This window comes from Anas platyrhynchos, chromosome 2 (genome assembly GCF_047663525.1).
Source record: "Anas platyrhynchos isolate ZD024472 breed Pekin duck chromosome 2, IASCAAS_PekinDuck_T2T, whole genome shotgun sequence".
Lineage (NCBI taxonomy): Eukaryota > Metazoa > Chordata > Aves > Anseriformes > Anatidae > Anas > Anas platyrhynchos.
The window spans coordinates 7,948,829-7,970,250 of NC_092588.1; the positions used below are offsets into that span (position 1 = coordinate 7,948,829).

Here is a 21,422-nt window from a genome sequence, read left to right on the forward strand (position 1 = left end):
TTTAGGAGAACTTTCTGGGTATTTGTACCTAAGAATTCATGCTAATGAAAAACAGCACAGCATTCTTGAATTACAGAAGCCTTATTGTGAAGATAATGAGGAATTAAACTGACGGTGCCAGTAATTAGCAGTATGGTCTTCAGTTCATCTCTGAACTATTTTTAGTTGACACTGAATTTGAACTAGTCTCAGGTTTCTAGTTCCAGAATGATTAGCTGTGGAGGTCAGTGGGATGTGCAGGTTCAAGTGTCTGGCTTTATCTGGCACAAACAGATTGTTTTTTGCGTGCAAAGGATGAAGAACCCGAATTTTGAAAGTTGGTCTCTCCTCAGAAAAACTGTTCTAGGTTTTTCAGTGCTGGAAAATTCTAGCATTCACAACAATAAAAACCTGACAATATGAAATGCTCATTAGACTCTAACTGAGGAGGAAATAATTTCAATATTCCACATTTAACAGAAGGCGTGTTACTCTCCTTATTGGTGTTAAGGTTTCCAACCTATCAATTCTTATGCTTTGTATTGAAAATAATCTGAATAACCTAGGTTGGTCCAGACGATCTTTGAGGTCTGTTTCCATCTGACATGATTCTATTATTCTATGATTAAATGCAGAAGGAAGGTAGAATGTTGGAAGTATTAATTGCTAATTTTATTAATTGCTATCTATTGCTACTGCAAATAAATTCTGGAGTATTAAATAATGAATTTAACAACAACATGCTATTTTCTACCAAAAGTGAAACTTCTGTTAACTTTAGCAAGACTGAAGTAGCAATACTGTAGACTAAATATTGCTTATCTAGTTTGGAAAATACTAGATTTCAAATACTGAATGTCAGATTCTTTCTTCTCGTGCTGTTGTACAGGATCATTCTGAGTTACAGTAAGCTTTTAAAGTCTTTGCACTGTGTTCTTATTGGCAACTTTACTCTTGACTTACAGGAAAGAACTTGCTACCAATTTAATTCAGAATATTTTTAATGTCTATTAGCTTTTGAGTTAACAAAATCTGAAATGAATCTAAGCTTATCAAAGCCTAACTGAAACAACAGCAGGAAAACCAGTACTAATAACTAATTCCCAGGTTTGAAAGTTGGCCATTTGTACATTATGTGGCAGAGACTTAGTTCATCTTTGATGTCTGAGCTGTGTTGAATAAGCACTTCTCCTGGTCAAACCTGACTCAAATCCTATTTAAGAATGACGTTGTCCTGAATTAGTCTGTTTTGGTTTTTCTAGCTGGGCATTATGGGAGTCATAAGCCTATGCAGAATAGCAGCTTGCCTATATAACCCAGTTTCCTGCTTGGGCAAATTAGAAACCAGCTACTGTCTTCTGTCTAACTTGCTGGATTTATCACCCTGTTTTGCTAAAGATGGTACTGGATATGGAAGATACAGCTTACTTGCTAAACAATGCAGTGAGTATGCAGAGAAATTAATTTCTAAGGAGACATAAAAGCCAAGCATTAGTTATAGTATAGTTCAGCTAGCAGAGATACACAGCTCGCCTGTTGTTCAAGAGAAGGGGGGAGTCTTTGTATGTTTGCAACTCAAAACTGATTTGAATGTGTAATTGCAAGGAAAATAGGTGAAATGTGGTGTGGTGCTGCCTAACATCCTTATTTTCAACAAAATGTATGGTATAGTTCATGTATGAAATGTCTGAGCTGAGAGTTAGATTGAATCAATACTTCAGATCTTCGAAGAGCTTCTGAGTTTTCCTCTGTAAAGGCTTTTGTAGAGGCTGTATGCTGCTAATTTCTACAGTGTAATTTGTAACAGATTTGAATTTAACTTGGACTTTGTCTCCAGGCATTATTGCACAGAGCAAGTCAAGTAAGCACAGAGCAGACTGTATACTGTACCGAATGACAATGATGTCTGTATCCTATACAGAAAACATTCTTATGAAATGTTAAGGCTGGCTACTAAATACATACTGCTTTGATAACATAAATGTAACAGTACTGTAAATGTGTCATGGCCAATGTGTCATGGTTCTGTGATTCCCTTTAAACACATTGACAAGCTAACAAACTGTTTATACCTATCTTAAGAGCAAGTGTAAAAAGAAACTAAGACTATTCCATATGTCGAGAATGTTAGTATGCACCAAGTCTCTCTAACCTACACAGACATCCAGTAAATAAAAGATGGTAGTGAGGGTGTCTCTGATTTGATACTACATGTGTTATAATCTCATTAAATAGTACAAAATCCAGTTATGTCAAATAATAGCACTGGGCTTTTAAAGGTTGTTTCTGTGATAATCAAAGGTATAGCCACGCTATTCTGTAGCAAACTTTATTCATTTGTGTTTGTGCTTAGATCCAAACAATAGCAAGCCATAAAGCCATAACATGTAGCTGTTATGTTTACTGGGTTTTTACTAAAACCACAAGGCCCCGGAGTGTGATAAGTCTTTATGGTGAATACAGGCTATTTAATAGCCTGTTCTTTAGGGAAATAACAATTGCTTGCTCAGTTAAAATCATTTTCCTAGAAAGCAGAAGTGTTTTCTTTTGGCAACCTGCACCTTTGCAAATGCTGCTGGCCATAGTTGTAAGCTGTTGTTGTTTTAGGCATCATTGCACCGAACTGCTTTTTTTTTTTTTTCCTTCTCTGCCTTTTGCTGTGGTCAGAAAGTGTTTCAGAAAGTGTTTCCTCAATATCTGGTTAGAGCTAGCAGCTTGAGTGCTTCTGCAGTTGTCTGTGGACTGCAGTAAATGACAACCACATGTAAAATGTCAGCAGAGAGCCCACACTGTGGGGAGGCATGGGGTGTGTTAGCACAGGAATTGAAGAGATCCTGGGGCCAGAGGGGCTGCAGACAGCCCTGAGATAAGGCAGGAGCTGTACTGCTGCGGTGGGTGTTAATCAGAGCCCTTGGACAAGCTGCTGACAGATTCCCCTTGTTCTTTATCAGGAGCAAGATGTGGAGACTGTGCATGGCTCGGTCCATGTCACCATGTGCGGGACTCCCAGAGGGAACAGACCTGCTATTCTCACCTACCACGACATTGGGCTGAATCGTAAGTAGGCTTTTTATTTTATAGTACAGCTATGGCCTGGTTACTTAACACCACTGCTGTAGTCAAAGGTATGGAAGCTGCGGAGGTTAGGAAACCTTTCCCAGGTCCTTGCTAACTTACGACCATTGCAACCTGTTACATGGCACCATTCTTTGTATACAAACATGCCTAATCTAATAATTTTCTTACAGACAGCTTAATTCTCAGTTTCTGTCCTCCCAGTGTAAATAATTGGAATATTTCACTTAAGGGAGGAAAAGAATCTCTGGTAGCTTGTAACAACCTTCTATAAATGGTGTAAAAATATCAGTAAAGAATGGCTGAGGCTATGTTAGCGCAGGGGAGGGACTCTGTCAGGAAGTGCAGTGATAGGACAAAGAATAATGGCTTTAAACTAAAAGAGGGGAGATTTAAATTAGATATGAGGACGAAATTCTTTACGCTGAAGGTGGTGAGGCAGTGGGACAGGTTATCCAGAGGAGCTGGGGATGTCCCATCTCTGGGAGTGTTCAGGGCCAGGCTGGATGGGGCTTTGGGAAACCTGATGCGGTGGGAGGTGTCCCTGCCCATGGCAGGAGGGTTAGAACTGGATGGGCTTTGAGGTCGCTTCCAACCAAAACCATTCTGTGATTCTGTGTTGCCAGCAGAATTGATAAGGACATTGCTGTTGCTTTGGCTTGTAGATTCCTGTCTGAAAACCAGTTTTATGCTGCTATGCACTTATATGAATTGCACATCAAATCAGTATTAATAAAATAACTTTAAGTGCCATTTATCTTATCCAGGTCATTATATAGGAATATAATGACCTATATGTCCAGATCTGCTTAAGTTTGTTCTTTTCACGGTACTGTTTGCTTCATACAATTTGCTCGTTCTTAATGAGATATGAATTTTAAAATTAAAAACATCTGCAAATCTGTAAAGCCTGGATTGGAAAGGAGAGGGGATGATATTGCTAATAAGAAAAAGATCTTTTTCTTATTTTCTTGAGTAGACCTGATTTGCTTTATTTTGGATTTTCTGTGGATCACAGAAGAGGTCTGGGTCTCATTTCTGAATAAGACATTTTTCTTTCTAGAGATACAAACTCTGTATGGTGAATAAACTTTCTCTCTTTCTAAAAGGCAAGGAAGCTTTATCCCTAACTCATATATTCTCCTAAAGCTGGATTTTAGCTAAAAATACTGTATATTCTCTAATGATTTTGTTTGCATGTTGTGTAGTAAGAGGACATTCAGAAACACATACAAAATATTGAACTGTTTTCTATGCGTCTTAAAGATGGTGCTGCAGAGTTCATGCTTTCCACTCCAGAAGGAAAGTATGCTTACCTTCTCCCTACATTAATATTCATTAAACATCAGAAATCAAATCATCTCAGAGTTGGGTCCTACAGCATTAAGTATCCCAAAAGGACACTTTTGTCTTGAGTTGCCTGCCTTGAGAGACATGAATATAATGTTTATCTTGTAATATTTGGGCAAAAGCACAAGTCACGATCTCAGAGTTGGATACCTTTTCTCGCCATCTGTTTTGACATAATCCAAAGAAAAATGACTGGACAAGTGAATGAATAATTTTACCTAAGCCAAAACCCAGGATGAATATTTCTGATGGCACTTTATGACTATTTTACCTTCGCATAAATAATGATTTCTTTAGATTTTGGGGCACCAAGCCAAAACTTCTGGCAAGGACCAAAATAACATGGATAAACCTTAGCTGGCCATGAAGAGAGAGCTTTTCGTTTTTTTCTCTTCAAGGAATTGAAACAACTTTTCAGAGGTTGCTTTGTAGCAGGGCTTTACTGTTTTTTCCTCCTTAGAAATAAAGGATTGTCACTTTTTCCAGGCTATACCGTAGCTCAGCTGATTGTTGAAACCTGGCCTGCAGTTAAGAAAAGTTTATGTTAGAGATAACATTAATGAAATAAATGCTTTTATTATAGATGCAGACTTACTATTGAACAAATTTCCTCCCAGAACAAATATTCCATGTTTTCTTTTTCTTTTCAAGATAAAACTTGCTTCAATCCTCTGTTCAACTTTGAGGATATGCAGGAAATCACTCAGCACTTTGCAGTTTGCCATGTGGATGCACCTGGTCAGCAGGATGGTGCACCATCTTTCCAAACTGGGTGAGTTATCACAGAAACAGCCCATGTTTTCAGAGTTATCCTCTTTCAGTGGCTGGAAAAAGAGCATTAATCGGCAATTCAATTGAAAAGCAATTGCAGAAAGAAGAGTAATTGGCTTTTGAACACTGACACATTTTATTTCTAATTTTCTGGAGCTCTGTTTTGTCTTACCAATTCACAGTAAACTTTGGGGCTGTAATTTCGTGTTTTATTGCTGACAACCACACTTGTAAAGCAGTTCCGTGACATATCTCTACATCTGTCAGCTTAAATAATGAGTTGTCATGTTTTTTAATGACATCTTGAATACAAATACAAAACTAAATTGTTTCTGTAAACAAAATAGGCATTAGTACTATATCACGTCTTTCCTAAGTCTGTGGCTTTTAGGAAATATTAGCATGGTAGATGTTGATAAATAAACTCAATAAGCTTACTAGAAATTCCAAGTGGCTGGACAGTAACAAAGTGATGTAACCCTTGGGATATTGTAAATTCCTGCATCCTCCCGACTATGTATCATATATGATGTTGTAACTCTTGGAAACTTGAATGTCGTTAAGCGCTGTCTTTGCCAAAATACTTGTCCCATTTAGTCAGAGGAGATGGTTTGCCTGAAGATGCCTCTTGGACAGGAGTCAGCTTGGTTGAGGAAGGAAGGAGCCAACATGCCAAGTGAGGGCAGAAGTCAAGAGACAGTAAGAACTAGGTATTAAGGAGCTTGTACATACCCTAATGCATGAGCCAGTCTATTTACCTTCTTAATCGTTAAGCTAGTCTGGCTGAGGAGGTTATCATGGGCCAGGTGCTCAGCAAGTGTTAACTGCAATGGCCCAGTTGTCTACCCAAGCAGGTGACAAAGCTATTTTAGTCACTTCCCTTTGTATTTGTTTGAACCAAAAGCTTTTAAGTGTCTTAACCCTCATGTCCTGAACAGGCGTTAACACTTCTGGGTTGTCAGCTGCACAGGGCAAAGATCATGGTCTGTGCTAGTAAAGACCACTACTTAATCATCATGATGACAGCACAAGAAACTGTACTATCTCTTAGCCCTCCAGCTGAAAGTTATGACAAGCTTTACTTTCCCAACAAGAAAATCTAAGAAAACAATGTAAAACAGTTTTGCGATGTTCTTTCTTTTCTTTCTTTTTGTTTTTGGGAGTGGGGGGAGACTAGAGAATCATTAAGTATAGTCCTGATAGAAAGCAGAAATTTGTATGTATCCTAGGCAAATGTTCTGTGGCTTCTTAGGGTGGATTTTTTTTTCCTTGTGCTGCTTGGTCAAAGTTTTGTTAAATATATCCTTCTCAGAATTTTGTTGCCACTCTGCAGAAGACCAGAGACATTAACTTACAGCCACTTGTCGAATTTCTTCAACAGCTTCACAGGCCTTTCTATGGCTTCATTTTCTCCATGAATATTAATAGAAAGTTATCCTAATTTTATAGCTGCAGAAATGCATGTCCCTGAAAATATGCATGCAAACTATTTGCCAAAGATCTAGATTGCATTGCTGTAGTCTGATTCTGCAACATGGGGAAACCTTTTTGTGGTGAACCAAAAGTACAAATGTGGCGAATGTGGCTGGAAACTCACCTCTTAAGTCCAAACTCTTTAATAAATTTTTAATGTTAACTTTTCTTGGAAGAGATTCATTATGGTCTGTTTTGCTTTTAGCTGGACTAGACTATCATCCTGTAACTCACATAAAGCACCATATTGAGTACATACATATTTCTGCTAAATCACTTACTTGTACTTGCTCCTGATTTAAATTCAGTTCATGCTGTTAATGATCTGGTAATGGGCACATTTGTTATTAAATCTACAGTGACCAGTGTGTCTCTAAAGACACCAGACTACTCTACTGAATGTGTGTAGTAACTCCACAAACATGTATTTGTAGGTATGTGTATCCCTCCATGGATCAGCTGGCTGAAATGATTCCTGGAATCCTGAAACAGTTTGGGTGAGTGCAGAATTCCTGACTTATTTTCCTCATTCTTGTTTTTATGTGGCACACTGAAGAAAGAGCAGGGAAGATCAGGTATTCCTCTATTCTACCCCTAAAGCTTCCTGGCATTTTGCTATAATTTCTGTTGTGGTTCTTTTTTAACTCTTTTATTACAGTTGGCTATTTTGCCTTTGTTTCTGAAGAAGCTTATATTTTGCCCTTTCAGTTTTTGAAAAGTCTGTTTATTTTTAAACAGGAAGCAGCTTCAAGTGAAATCACATGTGCATAATTTAGGGGTTTCCTCCAGTACATTTTCTGTGTAGCCGTGACAGAGATAGGACACAGACAATCTGTTCTTCCCACTGTAACAACCCACGTTTTCCTGTGTGGTTAGTAGAAAAAAATGTAGACCCATCTGAAGACACTTAATGTTTTGTTTCTGTGGCTTGAGTGTCTTTAGGGGTCATTCCTGCTTCTTCAAGCCTCTTGTACTACTAGTACATAAGCCAGACTGCTGATGCTGAGGAACCTGGTCCAGGCAGTGTTCCTTTGCTGTGTACCTGCATCAAGCTTAGTCACGTGTCCTCCTTCAAAGCTTAGTTTTAGCAGAAGTTATGCATGAGAAGTGCCTTCTCTGAGGAACTAGTGCTCCTGATGTGCAGTGAAGACTGCAAGTAGGCACCTCCAGTGGGTTTTCAAACTAAGAAGAGAAAATCTGACATTCAGGGTTAGGGAGCCTTGGAGAACAGACAGGCTGGACTGCTGGTGGAGCTTTTGTCTTAGACCAGCACATGAATTTAGACATTGTTCAGCATGCAAACTAGTTGTAGCAATACCTTGGACTAGTTTACTTCTCTGGTCTCTCTACATTTTTAAAACAAATGTATTGTTTAAAATACTTTTTTTTTCTTTTTTCTTAAACCAAAGCACAGTATTGGCAATTCTGCTGTTCTCTTAAAAAATATGCTAACATAATGTCAATGTCTTGAAAATCAATTTAGCTGGAGTGTACTTACAGAACGTCGATTTAATACTGTTATGAGAATGAAACCTTTCTCTAGGCATTTTCCTAAAAGCATTGTATAGCCTGTTTTTCTGAGTGGTTTTGTCTAGTCTCCCCTTCCATGTATTTTCTAAGACCTTGAAGGTGGTGCTTTAAAACCAATTTCAGTGAATGCAAATATTTAGTTTGTCTCTGCCCTGCTTAGTTATGAAGTTTAAATTTGCTTGCCCCAGCAGCTGGATAGCATAAGAGGTTTCCCTGCCAGCTCCCTGCTAGAGAGGAATCAGCATCACAGTTTGATAGCATTGTCGTGGAGGGTAGGGGAGCCTGGGGTGGGGGGCTTTGTGTTTTGACTGCAGACCTCAGGACTGTATCTTAGAAGTTTTTCTGGCAGAGAGTAGCCATTTCCTTACAGAACCAGAACAATGCTGTGGTTGCTCAGTGTATTTACTTAAAGATAAGTGAGGATTGTTGCTGCACTGCAATATATGAGGACCATAGGCCCAAGAATCTGCTCAAATCCAATTTGCTCTGCAAGCTCCTGACTGGAGCTACTGGCATTGCTGAGGGTCCACAGCTTGCCCAATGTGCAACCTGTCCTTCCATTGGCATGTGCAAGAGGAAGGCTGCCGACAGGGTTTTACTTGTTTTCAGTGCACCCTTACTGATTTGTCTCTTCCATTTCATGGCACGCGACTGCTGTGCAGGCTGAAGACAGTTATTGGAATGGGAACTGGAGCTGGTGCCTACATCCTGACCAGATTTGCTGTAAGTTTCATTTCATGGAGCTTTCTTAAAGGCTCGAACCTGATTTTCTAGATGTATTGCTGCCTCCATAGGGTCTGCAGAGACTTCCTGCTCTACTGTGTCCATCCAAGTAAGCAGCCAGGCTTTTAAGTGAAATACCATGGTCTGCGGGATAGCTAATCCAGAAGACCTAGATTTTCCATTTTAAGGCCAGTTAGTCTGCAGAAGGTTTTTTTAATGGGAGTTCTCTATTTAAACTGAGGGTGGAGAAGAAGTTAAATCTTAATATTCTCCAGCTGCTCCGTTGAATTGCTTTAATTAATTTTTTTTCCATACATATGCTTGTTTTGTGCAAGATAAAACTAGACCTACTGCCTTCCTTCCCAGGAGATAATTTGCTAATTTAAATTTTATGATGTCTGTCAGCTTGCAAAGGACACAAGATAAATCTTAACTCAAAGGTGTTTTTTTCTTTCAGTTAAACCACGCAGACATGGTGGAGGGATTAGTTCTCATTAATGTAAACCCTTGTGCTGAAGGTTGGATGGACTGGGCAGCAACAAAGGTAAACATTCTTAAGTTAGAAAAATAAATCATACTGTGAACATGTCAAGCATGAGGAGCTGGGCAAGCTTGTGTGTTAAGGCATGGCTGCAGACACAAAATATCACAGACTAATTCCTTTTGGATTTATTTTTTCCATTTACAAACATACCTCCTGTAGGGCCAGTGATAAAAATAAATAAAATAAAATTGGTACTTCTAGGAAGCAGATACCTGTGGTATAATGGAGCTACTGGGTACGGACAATTCTTAAGAGTTGGTAATGAAAAAAAAAAATTTATCTTGGACATGGAATAAGTTTTGGAAACAACTTTCTTCCAATTAAACTTGAATCTTAGTGTAACATTCTTTCTTCTTTTTTTTTTTTTCTCTTGTCTGTGGCTTTGTTTACAAGCATAGTCCAAGAAGTGAATTGGAGCACAGAAAAAAAAAATCAAAACAATATATTCCTGGTTTTAGTCATCTAGCTGAATCTGAGATGCTAAAAAGACTCAAAAGGGCATTAGCTACAGTAACAATAGTCAGATTGCCTGTACAATCAGACTTTTAAGTGATATTATTCACAAACAAAGCCCCTGTACACTTTATTCTTTTGTAGTTGTAAGATTACAGTGTGGGAAAACAGCTTGAGAGCTGGTTTCAAATGGCCTCCTGGGGTTAATGGAGAAATAGATATAATTGATACATGACATGTCACTCATTTAACTTATGAAAACATTTTTTTTAGGGTAAGCTGATGGAATACACTTATTGTATCATTCAGGGTCATGTTTTAATGAATGGAGGTTGTTATAAACACACAGAAGTTCAAATATTGGTGTTTTGTCTTTTAACCACACATACAATCAACCTATTCTAAGTGTGTTAAGGGGATATTAAGTGCAATGACAGCCTTGTAGTACTAGGAAAAACTTTCCAAAGCAGGGATATAACATTTTTCCAATGCTGATTACTCCTTTAAAAAAAAAAATAGTTTAGCATACCAGTTTATTTTGGTAAGTTTGAACTGGAATTTTGTTTATTATCTCTGCCACAATGAGATAGACCAGTTGACTCATTTTAGTTATCTCATCCAATATCTCACCATAATTAAATTCTTTCACATCTGTGTCACTGCTGTCTACCTCACCTAGCTATTGACAACCTTAGGTGTACAGTGTGCCCCCTGTATCCTTCTGTCCTTCCAAATCAAGACCATGTACTGTGTGAACACCAGAGCTCCATGGTCTTTAGTGATTAGCTCCAAAGTACTCTGTGTTGATTGCTAGGGACAAGATTGGTTAAATTACACATATCTGTCTGATTTACTTAATTTTCTTTCAGGGAGTGATTCTGTATATACTCATGTCACTGGTAGTGTGTTTCCTATGTAATCAAATAAGTATAGACATCATATGAGAACAACCAAAACGTAAACAATACCTGATGGTATAGCAGGATTCGAGGGGAAAAAAAATCAGTCCAGGGTATTGTACATAAGAGCAGCAGAGAAATATCTATTGGTCTTCTTATGGGTAATTAAAAGGTTTCAATTGTTCAAAGATTGTTTTAATATCAGATACTTAGATAATCCTGCTGTTCAGATTTCAGGTTGGACAAATGCTTTACCAGACTTGGTCATTTCTCATCTTTTTGCAAAGGTAAGCGTGTTCAAAACATTCCTCTGATGTATTCAGTCATCTATATTTACCTCCTAGAGCTGGGAGGAGGGGAGAACATTTTACTTAAACAACAAAATACAAAATTAAACTGTGGGATAGGATGAATACTTGTGTTCCCAGCACTTTGGAGTGTGTATATTGCCGTGAGGCTTCCTGAGTTCCAAAGACTCAAGCACACTGCAGTTATAACAACTCCAGAAGTGGCAGCTCCCTGTTTAGGTAGTTGATACTTAAGCATGAGTAAAGCATTGTATGTGCTAACATTCTGAGAAGAATTTGCCCAAAGATTTTTATACCATAACATGCTTGTAACTCTGAGAAAAATGGTTACTAGTAGAAACATTGCTCTTCAATGCAAACCCATTTCAATACTATTTTATAAGGCCATATTGCTGGACTTGAAACTGTTAGTAAATGCAATGGAAAACTCCATTCCAGAAGAACAAGGAACTAATCTGTAAAAATTATAGAACCAAACGGTTTGAAAATGTTAGTGATTTAAGTCCTTGAAGCTTAGTTATTTATTATTGTGAAAATGAGTTTCACATTACATATGTATGTAAGCTTTGAACATCAGCTTTATCCTGGAAACATTTATGGAGCTTCTCACTCTGAATCTTTTGTTTTAGAACCTCACACTTGTTTGACTGTAACCATCTGCACTACAACAGCGTTTTGCAACTGTATGATTGTGATATTACAAAACACTGATAACTTAAATTGAAAAATGTGGAACGACAGTTGGAGGCTAATGTTAGCTCTGGGTGAAACCACTGAGTGTTGCAAGTTCTCCCTTCTCTAAGGGAGCACTCCTGTTGTGTGGAGATGAGTCTGATACACGACTGCTGTGCCATGTCTTCAGATCTTTTCAGAAAATAGCCCCTATTCTGAATGATTCTGTCTCCCCTGTAGGAAGAGATTCACAGCAACCCTGACCTGATCCATACTTACCGTCAGCATATTATTAATGATATGAATCAAACCAACCTTCATCTCTTTGTCAACTCTTACACCAGGTAAATACATTTACCTGATTTCTAACTGGAAACTGTTTTAAGAGTCTGTCCAGCTCTTTTTTTAGCCAGTACTATTTATGTGGTGGAGTTACTTGTTTTCCCCCTGTATAAAGTTATGGTTAACAACACCTTTAGGGATCTCAGGTGGCTTGCTTATGGGAGAAGGTCCTTGTGTGTTTGTGGGGAGAAAGATGGTACACTTGGACTGAACAAAGATATTGATGTTTCAGTTTAAAAGTGGTTCTCCATCAGTTATGGAAATTACAACATATATAAGATTAACACGTGAGTCCCTGTGCTTTCTGTAAATTAGAATATGGGCATATATGTCCAATTTGTGTGTATCAAAAATGTTTGTTCTCTCCATTTTCTTTTAGTCGGCGAGACCTAGAGATTGAACGCCCTGTTCCTGGAGTAAATGTTGTCACCCTTCAGTAAGTATTTTATTTCCAATCAGTTCACCTCTACATGATGTGAGCAAAGAGATGTGATCTGGGGGTGTGGTATGCAAACATTGCAAAGATGTTGCTGAGTTGCCCTGCTTCCATGCTAGAAAAGGGTCTTGTAGCTTCATTTTGGAGATATATTGTTATTGATATGTTGATATATTGTTAGGGACGCCCATTACAGAGACTTAATGGAAACTATGGCTCTGGATGCATTTAAGCCATGCCTATGCAGCCAAAGAAACATGACAAGAACCAATTAAAAAACAGTAATTCAAGAAGATCACAGAATTTCTAGGTTGGAAGATGGAGCAGTTATGGCAGAAAATGTTTATCTACCAGATTTTCTGCTGATGGCTTTTCACTTATGCTGCAATTTGTAAACAAAATAGTTGTCCAGTCCATTGCTCAGCTGCTGATGTTTAAACATGGCAGACCTTGAGACTCTGTTTTTCTGCCAGAGGTTGAAATTGGCTGACATTCCAAAAGTTGGAGCTGGGAGAGAAGCAAGAAGTAGGGTGAGACTTTGATGCTGATGACCACATTCAATTTCTTACAAAACAAGGAATTAGAGCAATGGGAAGGGCTGATTGCCACAAGGTGAGGAAAAGGACAGGTTCTCAGGCAAGGTATCAGAGTATGTCAGTTTATCCGCACTTTTACTGTGCGGGTGACTGGGCACTGGCACAGGTTGCCCAGAGAGGTTGTGAGGTCTGCATCCTTGGAGATCTTCAAAAGGAATGTGGATGTGCTCCTGGGCAACCTGCAGTAGGTAGGCCCTCTTGAGCAGGGGGTTGGACCAGGTGACCTCTAGACCTTCCAACTCAACTATTCTGTGATTCTGTAATATGGGAGATTTAATGTGTCCTTAAAGTTTCTGGAATACAAAACAAACAATTTTCCCACATTTAACCATCTCATTCTTCCCTGGACGCAAAGTAAAGCTGAGGGCAAGCCTGGGCCGGACCACAGAAATAACACAGCTTTTGTGTGCTTCCTTGCAGATGCCCCGTCCTCCTGGTGGTTGGTGACAGCTCCCCGGCAGTGGATGCTGTGGTGTGTATATCGAGCCTTCCTCACCACTGTGCTAATGGGCAGGCAACCCAAGATGCTGAGTGAGCCCGGCAGGGCTCCCAGAGGCGCAGCAAATCTCGCCAGCTATCAGTCCAGTCCAGATGGCTATCCTCTTTCAGGCTGCAGGAGAGCTGCCATTATTCCTGACTGTTTGTACCCTCTGTGCGCCACTTTAATAGCTACTGTGTTAGGAACAATTGCCAGAGCAATTCCAGTGAACCACAAATATTTTCCTTCGGAGAGGAATCTGCTGCTGGCATTTTAACTTGTTCTGTGGTGTTGGAGTTCTGCCCTGGGTCACTATGGAAGCGAAGAACTGCTTTTTGACCATTATAACTCGCCCCAGATGACTGGATGACTTCTTGTTGTGCCTTAACAGGCATGCCCGCCTGCTGGCTGTTGGCCACGTGGCTGCTCACCACTTGGGATGCTACCAGATGACCCCGAATCACAAGATAAACAACCCTTGTTGCCACTGGAGTCCCAGAAACGCATAAAAAAAAAAATCTAATTCCCAGTAAATGGGTTTGTTTGTACATGGAAAAGAATAGCCATAAGTGTTAACTGACCTAATTGATCCCTTATAATGATACATATATGCACACATAAAGTCCTTATATGGAAGACTAAGAAACCCAATTTAGTCTGTATTAAGATAGACTAGGTATTTAGTTAGTTTTCATCCGGTAGTTCATAATTAATATTTTGCATACAATATCTTATGTTGCTCTTATTTCATATAGGTTGAATGCAATTCAAAGCTGGACCCAACAAGGACAACGCTTCTGAAGGTAATAACAAAAGTTGTTTCTTTAAATAAGCATTCCCCTCATTTAATATTATCTCAATTAACTATAAAAGCAGAACCAAACCAATGTGCTACAGTACTGGTAACATGATCAAAATTCAGTTCTGATGTGGCAGAGCAGTGCCTTCAGGATAAGAGCATTTTACTGGGATAAACCAAGCTGGGTGCTTCTCATCAAAGTTAACAACAGGGAATTTCTCAGCTCCTCTATTTTGAAACACTAGAGGTGAGACCTGGAATGCTCAGTATTTCACATACCAATAATGAATTTGACCAGAGCCGGCAAAGTTGATCTTGGTATTTGGAAAGGTTTGAAAAAACCTTCAGCAGAGTAGAATTGCAAAAACATTCTGTTTCTTTCCTTGCCTTTTCCTCAACAGCAACGTAAGGTGAATAGACAACTAATCTATCCATCACAGTTCTGTCATCCTGCTTTTTATTTGAATGCAGTCCAGGACAGCTTACGTTTGGAAATGACTTCTGTGTTTTCCAAAAAGTTGATAAAATGGACTGTCAAAACAGCAAAGAATGATGCCAAGTCTTTGGCTGTTTCTTGGCATTAGGTATGGGTGCAGTCTTCAGTTCGTTAGTGATGACATAAAGTGCAGTAAGTGTAATAGATTACAAATGGTGACACAAATTTTGTCATGCTTCTACTGGGACCTTCTACTGTATCTCTGTTTACTGAACTGGACAGTGATAATGATAATAAACAATGAAATTTAAGTAATTTTTCCTCCTAATGGTGAGGTGGTTGAGTGCTGACCTACCACATGGCCATGGCAGACTTATTCTAAGGAAAAATCTGACGCTATCTGAAACACTTATTGGTGGCCAACTTTTCCTCATTCAGGGTTACAGCTGATGCCAGACCTGTTACAGGGCTGTTTTGCTGCTAACTAATCCTAGATAGGATTTGGGGTTTCCTGTAATTCACAACTTAACTGATTTCACTTTGTGGTGTTCCTTGGAACAGGACTGTTTTTGTTGGGTTGACTTTGAGGGGTGGAGTGGCAGGAAAAATGAAGTGCTCCAAAAATACTGCATGCACTCAAGATAGCTTTTTTTAATTTGGCTTTCCTTGTTTCCCTTGGCAAGTCAGGCTGATGCTTGCCATCCACAATCTCAGCAAAGCATTTTTCCCTCTCACCCCTGAGGTTTAGGTGTTTGTTCACTCTTTGTCGTTCAGGTCGATACTGCATCACATTATTGTAATTCAGAACTGAACCTGTAATAAAGACTAATGGGATAGTTTCTAAGAAACTGGTAATCACTTGCTATCAAAAACATTTATTTGTAGCTCCAGCTGATGCTTTGCCAGGGGATCAAGGTAATTTGGTGTTTTCTGAGGTGCAGTTGTAGCTTTTATGAATGCTGAGCTACTTCGATGCACTCATCTACATGAATGTTACTCATACAACAAAGTGAAATGTTTTTCTGTCAGATAGTCAAAAAAGTCATTTTAATATACCCTCAGCATAAATGTATTTCTCTGGCAATACACTAACTGGCTGTTCTCATCCCTGTTTCAGATGGCTGACTGTGGTGGGCTCCCCCAAGTTTCCCAGGTATGATTTGGCTGACAGAAATCCTACTAATCCTGTTCTGCAGCATCTCAGACTGCAATAAATGGGTGTTTTCCTTCTGGGTACTTGCTGTTCCCAAATGTCGGCCAAAAGGACAGTTATGATTTCATGAGTAATGAAGTCAGTCGGTCATCTGAGCTTTCTTTTTTCTTTAAAGACCAATGAAGCTCAAAATTAAGATTAGAAGGGGATATTATTTCCACTAATTAAGTCTTAACCAAGTAAAGGTCTGAGGTGGGAATGCAGAGGTATTATTTTATGCCTGTCTACTAAGCTAACATGGATTAAGACTTCTGCAACAGCATTTTAAAACTGTATTTTTATTTGGACTATTTTTAGGATAGATCAGGAAAGTGGGAGGCAGGAAATAACAGTTCTGTGTTCTTACATACGCTGACCTGGCTTGACTGAGAATGAACTGGAGTTTCTAAAATATATTTAGGCATACATTCCAAGGCTGCTAGTAAAAGCAGGCTGGGAAACCTAAAAACTTACCTTTGTTCTAGTCTTGCTTCACTTTAAGAGCTGATCTGTAAGTCAGCTTTAGGATGTGATGTTTTCTAACGAGATTTCTAAACAATACAATGTGGTGTTAGGAACTGCTGAATTATTGATCCTCATATTTATGAGGCCAGTTGTTTTACTTTGGCTCATCAGCTTAAGTAACTGCGCTAGTAGAGTTTGGACCCGGCTTAGACCACTTGTAGTCACTTCTCCAAAAATCTTATTCTCAAATGCTCTTGAATGTCTTTTCATTTAAAACAATGGGGGTGAGGGAACATACAAGAGAGGACAATGGTGGAATTTTCTCATGTAAATGAAATTTCCGGCAAATTTAGAAGAACACAGAATATTTAAGATGTCCTTATTAAGATTAGACATCTATGGCATTGCATTGTAATGAAACTAAACTGTTGATCATCATGTACAATAATACTCTGTTTCTTTTGCAGCCTGCAAAGCTTGCAGAAGCTTTCAAATACTTTGTTCAAGGCATGGGATACAGTAAGTACTGGCATTATGGAATGGTTCTTTCAGCTTCCAGAGTTTGTTGGGTATCTAGGCATGCAGAGAGCCTTCTGATCCCAGATGTGTTGTCTTTTCCCTGTTGGATATGCATTTGCAAGGGAAACAAACTAAAACCAAAAACCTGTGGTGTTTGGAAGAGGATTTTTTTAGTCCAAATCATGTTACTAAATAGTAGATAGCTTTGTAGATAGACTTCTATCACCAAGTATTTCTCCAAAATGAAGGTGAAGCTCTTTTGCCTTTATTTTATTTAAGCAATTGTCTGTAATTCCCATGCATCTTATCTAAGCCATGTTTTCTAATACACATTACTCATGTTATTCTGTAAGTTTTTTAATGACCAATAGGTCATGGAATGGGACATTTCCATGCTTGAGAGAAGGCATAAAGGTATCCTTAAACAAAACTGCTTTGTCTCAAGGAAAGCAGCAGGCAACATTTCATAAAATTGCATGCCCTTCTGACAGATGTTGTTGTGTAGGTGCATTTCTAGCCTGGGCTGACAGCAAAACCATCTGAAAGTAAAAAGAGGTCTAATGAGTCTTCTCAGTTTTCGTCAGGCTTTTTGCAGCCACAAAAGCATGCCGTGAAATAGTCTTGAATCCCTCACTGCTGACCACCAATTTTGCCTTAGCAATTTGGGTTTATTAGCTGTAGGTCTGGAACGTTGCTACTACTTCTAAACATGAAGCTACCATGAAAACTATTTTCAACCCTGAAGGCTTCTCCAAGGGTGGTTAGGGCTGGAAGTAAGAAAGGGGTTTCTACCAAGTCTACACAACAAGGAGTTAATGAAAGTCTTTTCTTCCAGTGCCTTCTGCTAGTATGACCAGGCTGATGAGGTCCCGCACAGCTTCTGGCTCCAGTGTAACCTCTTTGGAAGGACAGAGGAGCCGGTCTCACACTGGAGAAGGCACAAGAAGCCGGTCTCACACTGGGGAGGGAACTAGGAGCCGATCCCACACCGGGGAGGGTTCCAGGAACCGCTCCCACACAGACACACGCATCGAGCTGACGCCGAATTCAGCAAGCAATGCTGAGCAATCAGGCCCCAAGTCCATGGAAGTGTCCTGTTAAGTGTGTGCGGGAGGTGTAGACTGGTCACAGTTTGGAAAAGTAAAGGATGCCCCCTGTGTACCACAAAAACATAACTGGTATTAATCTCAAGCTATTCTGTAAGATGAGCTCTGTTCACCAGGGTCTGATGGGGACCAAAGAAAAGAAGCATCTCATTTCCTCTATCGTTACTCTTGTAACTCAGACAGCTGCTGCTATTGTGCCCTCCTTCAATGGATGCCAAATTCTAAAGGAAACTTGCCAAAAGCTGATATGGTTGTAAACACTTCAGAGTCAAACCAGACATGCTTAATATCCTCCTTTAAAATCAAAACTATTCCACATCCCTTTATTCCTAATTCTCTTGAAGTAAACTGGCACAATTTGAGATGAGTTTCAAAGAGGGGGAGAGAAATTACTGTTGTGGATGGCTTTTAAAAAAAGGAAATGAAACAAATGTGTTACGGCCTCATGTTGAAGCTGGAGTAGAATGCATTGTATATAGCTTGACTTCAAATGATAGAGAAGTTAATGTATCATGCATTTATAGATCTTCTAATTCATTAGTATTCAAGCCTGTTTTCCTATGTATAATAATATACTACTAAAATAGACAAATTTAATGTGACTTTAAGACGAACTAAATCTTTAAGTTTTTTTATTTCACTTTTTTGAGATTTAGTTCTGGTCTTCCTTTCTTTCCCCCCCCTCCTAAACCCCACTTAGCCAAATGAGGACAAGATTTAAATTTTATAAGAAAGGTAGCATCTCCTCTTTGGGATCTTGGGCCAAAGGGTTTACAATACTGCAAAAGTTGGTGTAGTTTGAACAAGTAGGGTAGCCATACATGCCAGCAAAGCAGAAGCAGCTTGATTTTTACTTCAGACAGCTTCTTATCTTTGCAGCTCAAGTTTTTGTGTCCAGCACAACTGTAAGAAATTCAGAATTCTGTAAGCAAAGCCAGATCCAGCTGTTCTTTGTCAAGAAAGATGAATAACTGTGGAATGGCATGTAATTAGATACTGTACATTCAACTGCCACTAATTACTAGAATTAAAACTCTGAGTTCTCGCTGGTGCTGAGAAGTATATTCCACAAAGTGATGGAGCGGCAACACTGTAACTGAGCAATACAGTGTTTAATGAGTGCATAAATGTAATGATCTGCTGGTTCTGCATCTTTACGTAGCCACCTGATACCTAGGGTTACTTGTGTTGATGCTAGTGGTTTGATATCTTTCTACCAGTCAGATTTTCACAGTTGGGTGTTCTTAAGTTTGTCCTTCCATATGTAGTGGGATGGGATTTCCTGAGCTCCAATGCATACCTGCTGCATTGCAGTCCTTGCATAAACAAGAAAACAGTTAAATAGAAAATGTTAATACTTTGGGATTGCTTGTTCAGAAGAACACCGTCTAGGTTACTTTATATTGACTAACTTCAGCTTTTGTGTAGAATATCCATAGTGGTTTGTGGGAAGAACAGACAATTTCAAGAAAGAATAAAGCTATTGTGTAAAGTCTATCAAGAAAAGTTTCTTAATGAAGTATTTGTATTTATTTCAAAACAAATAAATTTGTAACTTTGCAATGTCTTGTGTGTGTCTTCATCTTTTACCAGGAGTACAATGATCTTTCTCAATGGTGTTAATAGTTCCTTGTCATTGCTTTTTAGCAACAAAGTCTTTTTTCTTGTGCTCTTGTCCCTGCCCTTCCCTATGTTCATGCTGTGAACTTTTTTTTTCCACTTTTTTTTCACTTCAGCCTACTTTTATTTTAACAAAACACAATGTAGTTCAGTATCAAGTGTTACTGGCTATTCAAAAGATAATTTATTAATGCATTTGTTAGAGCAAAATTAAGCCTCAGTACAGAGTACTTCTTATCTAAAGTTAGAAGTTTTCTTTGTATCCTTAGATACAATCCTGGCTAGCACATAGACCTGCAGTTTGCGGTCTGACTTCCTCACAGGAACTGGATTTTACTTCTATCCTTAAAGCAGAAGTACAGGTTTCCTTTCTTATGCCAGTCTGGGTGCTGGTAGACCACTCTGGTCACCTTTTTACTTACCTTGGTGCTCTTACCTAGTGACTGATTTAATGTATTGGGAGTTTCAGGGGTAGGTGGGTTTTGTGACTTTGCTGGAACTATTTTGGTGGCTCCTTCCTTCTCTATTTAAAAATAAAAAATAAATCCTGTGATAGGAAGAGGCAAAAGCAAATATTTGGCCTGCCAGAGCCCAGGTTCTGCTAAATGTGATTATTCAGCAGTTGTCACTGGACTGGAACCAGAAAATGGCTTGATTTGGTCATCCACAGCCCATGCCACTGCCAGTGAAAAATGGGAGGGATCTCTGCCAGCTCATCTTACAAAAGAAGGGCAAAGTTATGTTCTTCTCTGAGCTTTTCTGGGAATGGCTAATCATTCCTTCCACAAGGACACCGTGGTGTGCCTGTCAAGCCTTGGCAGTTTATTATTGTTTAACAGGGAGGAATGCATCCAATCCTTCTTGCAGCACAAAGGGATCTGCGAGCACTTCTGAGCAGCTAGGAGTTGCTAGGACCACTATAAATGTTAGCTTTTCAACAAAAAGTATTCATTGGGCGAGGAACAGTGTGTACCTGTACAGAAAAGCTGGAGGACAGTACAGAGGAGTGGTGCCTTACCTTTTAAAAGGAGTTATGGCTCCTTTTTCCCCACAGTACTGGTCTTCTGGCATCTTTTAATGGTACTTAAACTGAAGAGATGTAAGTGGCTTCCAGTTTTATTAGAATTTATTTTTAAATAACTTCCTTCCTACACTTTGGAAATGCTCAGTTCCTCATTCTTGGAGACTGTAGTGACATTAAACTAGAGAAGATGAGTTGGATTTTCACCTTTTCCTGAAAGGATGAATGGCCACTAGGGAGCAAGGAGATCTTATGGCAGAGAGGAAATTCCAAGCGGATAACAGGAGGCTTCCAGAAAATAAACACTTCAGCCTTCACAGTCTTTTGGGGAGGAGAATTCTCCTAAGAGGAGAATGGGCTTCCCTGGACCAACAGGTTTCCTGACTGCTCTTCAGAACCACTTGTAGTACACAGGGTGTAATTGCTGAAATCAGTTCTTTCCACCTCTGCCTGGGTCTCAAGATCTACTATGCAAAAATCAACTGAACTTAAGTAGAGCTTTCCCTTCCCTGTCCTTGCAGAGCAGGAGTGGATCTGCACGTGCCAATACCATGTCAACACAGCAGGACTTTTGTGCTGAAGGATGCTGCTTTTCTCTTTAAAAGTCTCTAGAAAATAAACAGCTGGAAACTTTA

The 21,422-nt window shown here is 39.2% G+C and overlaps 1 protein-coding gene across 1 annotated transcript in view; it reads left to right on the forward strand.

The window, feature by feature from the left end:
• The window catches only part of NDRG1 (N-myc downstream regulated 1), a 42,746-nt gene extending 23,037 nt beyond the window's left edge, over positions 1 to 19,709 (forward strand). The window contains exons 4-16 of the mRNA XM_027452731.3: positions 2,931 to 3,036; positions 5,056 to 5,176; positions 7,083 to 7,145; positions 8,841 to 8,901; positions 9,359 to 9,445; positions 11,028 to 11,084; positions 12,018 to 12,121; positions 12,499 to 12,555; positions 13,572 to 13,623; positions 14,385 to 14,432; positions 15,982 to 16,017; positions 16,989 to 17,040; positions 17,876 to 19,709. Of these exons, the coding sequence (XP_027308532.1) occupies positions 2,931 to 3,036; positions 5,056 to 5,176; positions 7,083 to 7,145; positions 8,841 to 8,901; positions 9,359 to 9,445; positions 11,028 to 11,084; positions 12,018 to 12,121; positions 12,499 to 12,555; positions 13,572 to 13,623; positions 14,385 to 14,432; positions 15,982 to 16,017; positions 16,989 to 17,040; positions 17,876 to 18,141 (1,110 nt within the window). The 3' untranslated portion in view covers positions 18,142 to 19,709. The remainder of the gene's footprint in view (positions 1 to 2,930; positions 3,037 to 5,055; positions 5,177 to 7,082; positions 7,146 to 8,840; positions 8,902 to 9,358; positions 9,446 to 11,027; positions 11,085 to 12,017; positions 12,122 to 12,498; positions 12,556 to 13,571; positions 13,624 to 14,384; positions 14,433 to 15,981; positions 16,018 to 16,988; positions 17,041 to 17,875) is intronic.
• Positions 19,710 to 21,422: the final 1,713 nt, after the last annotated feature.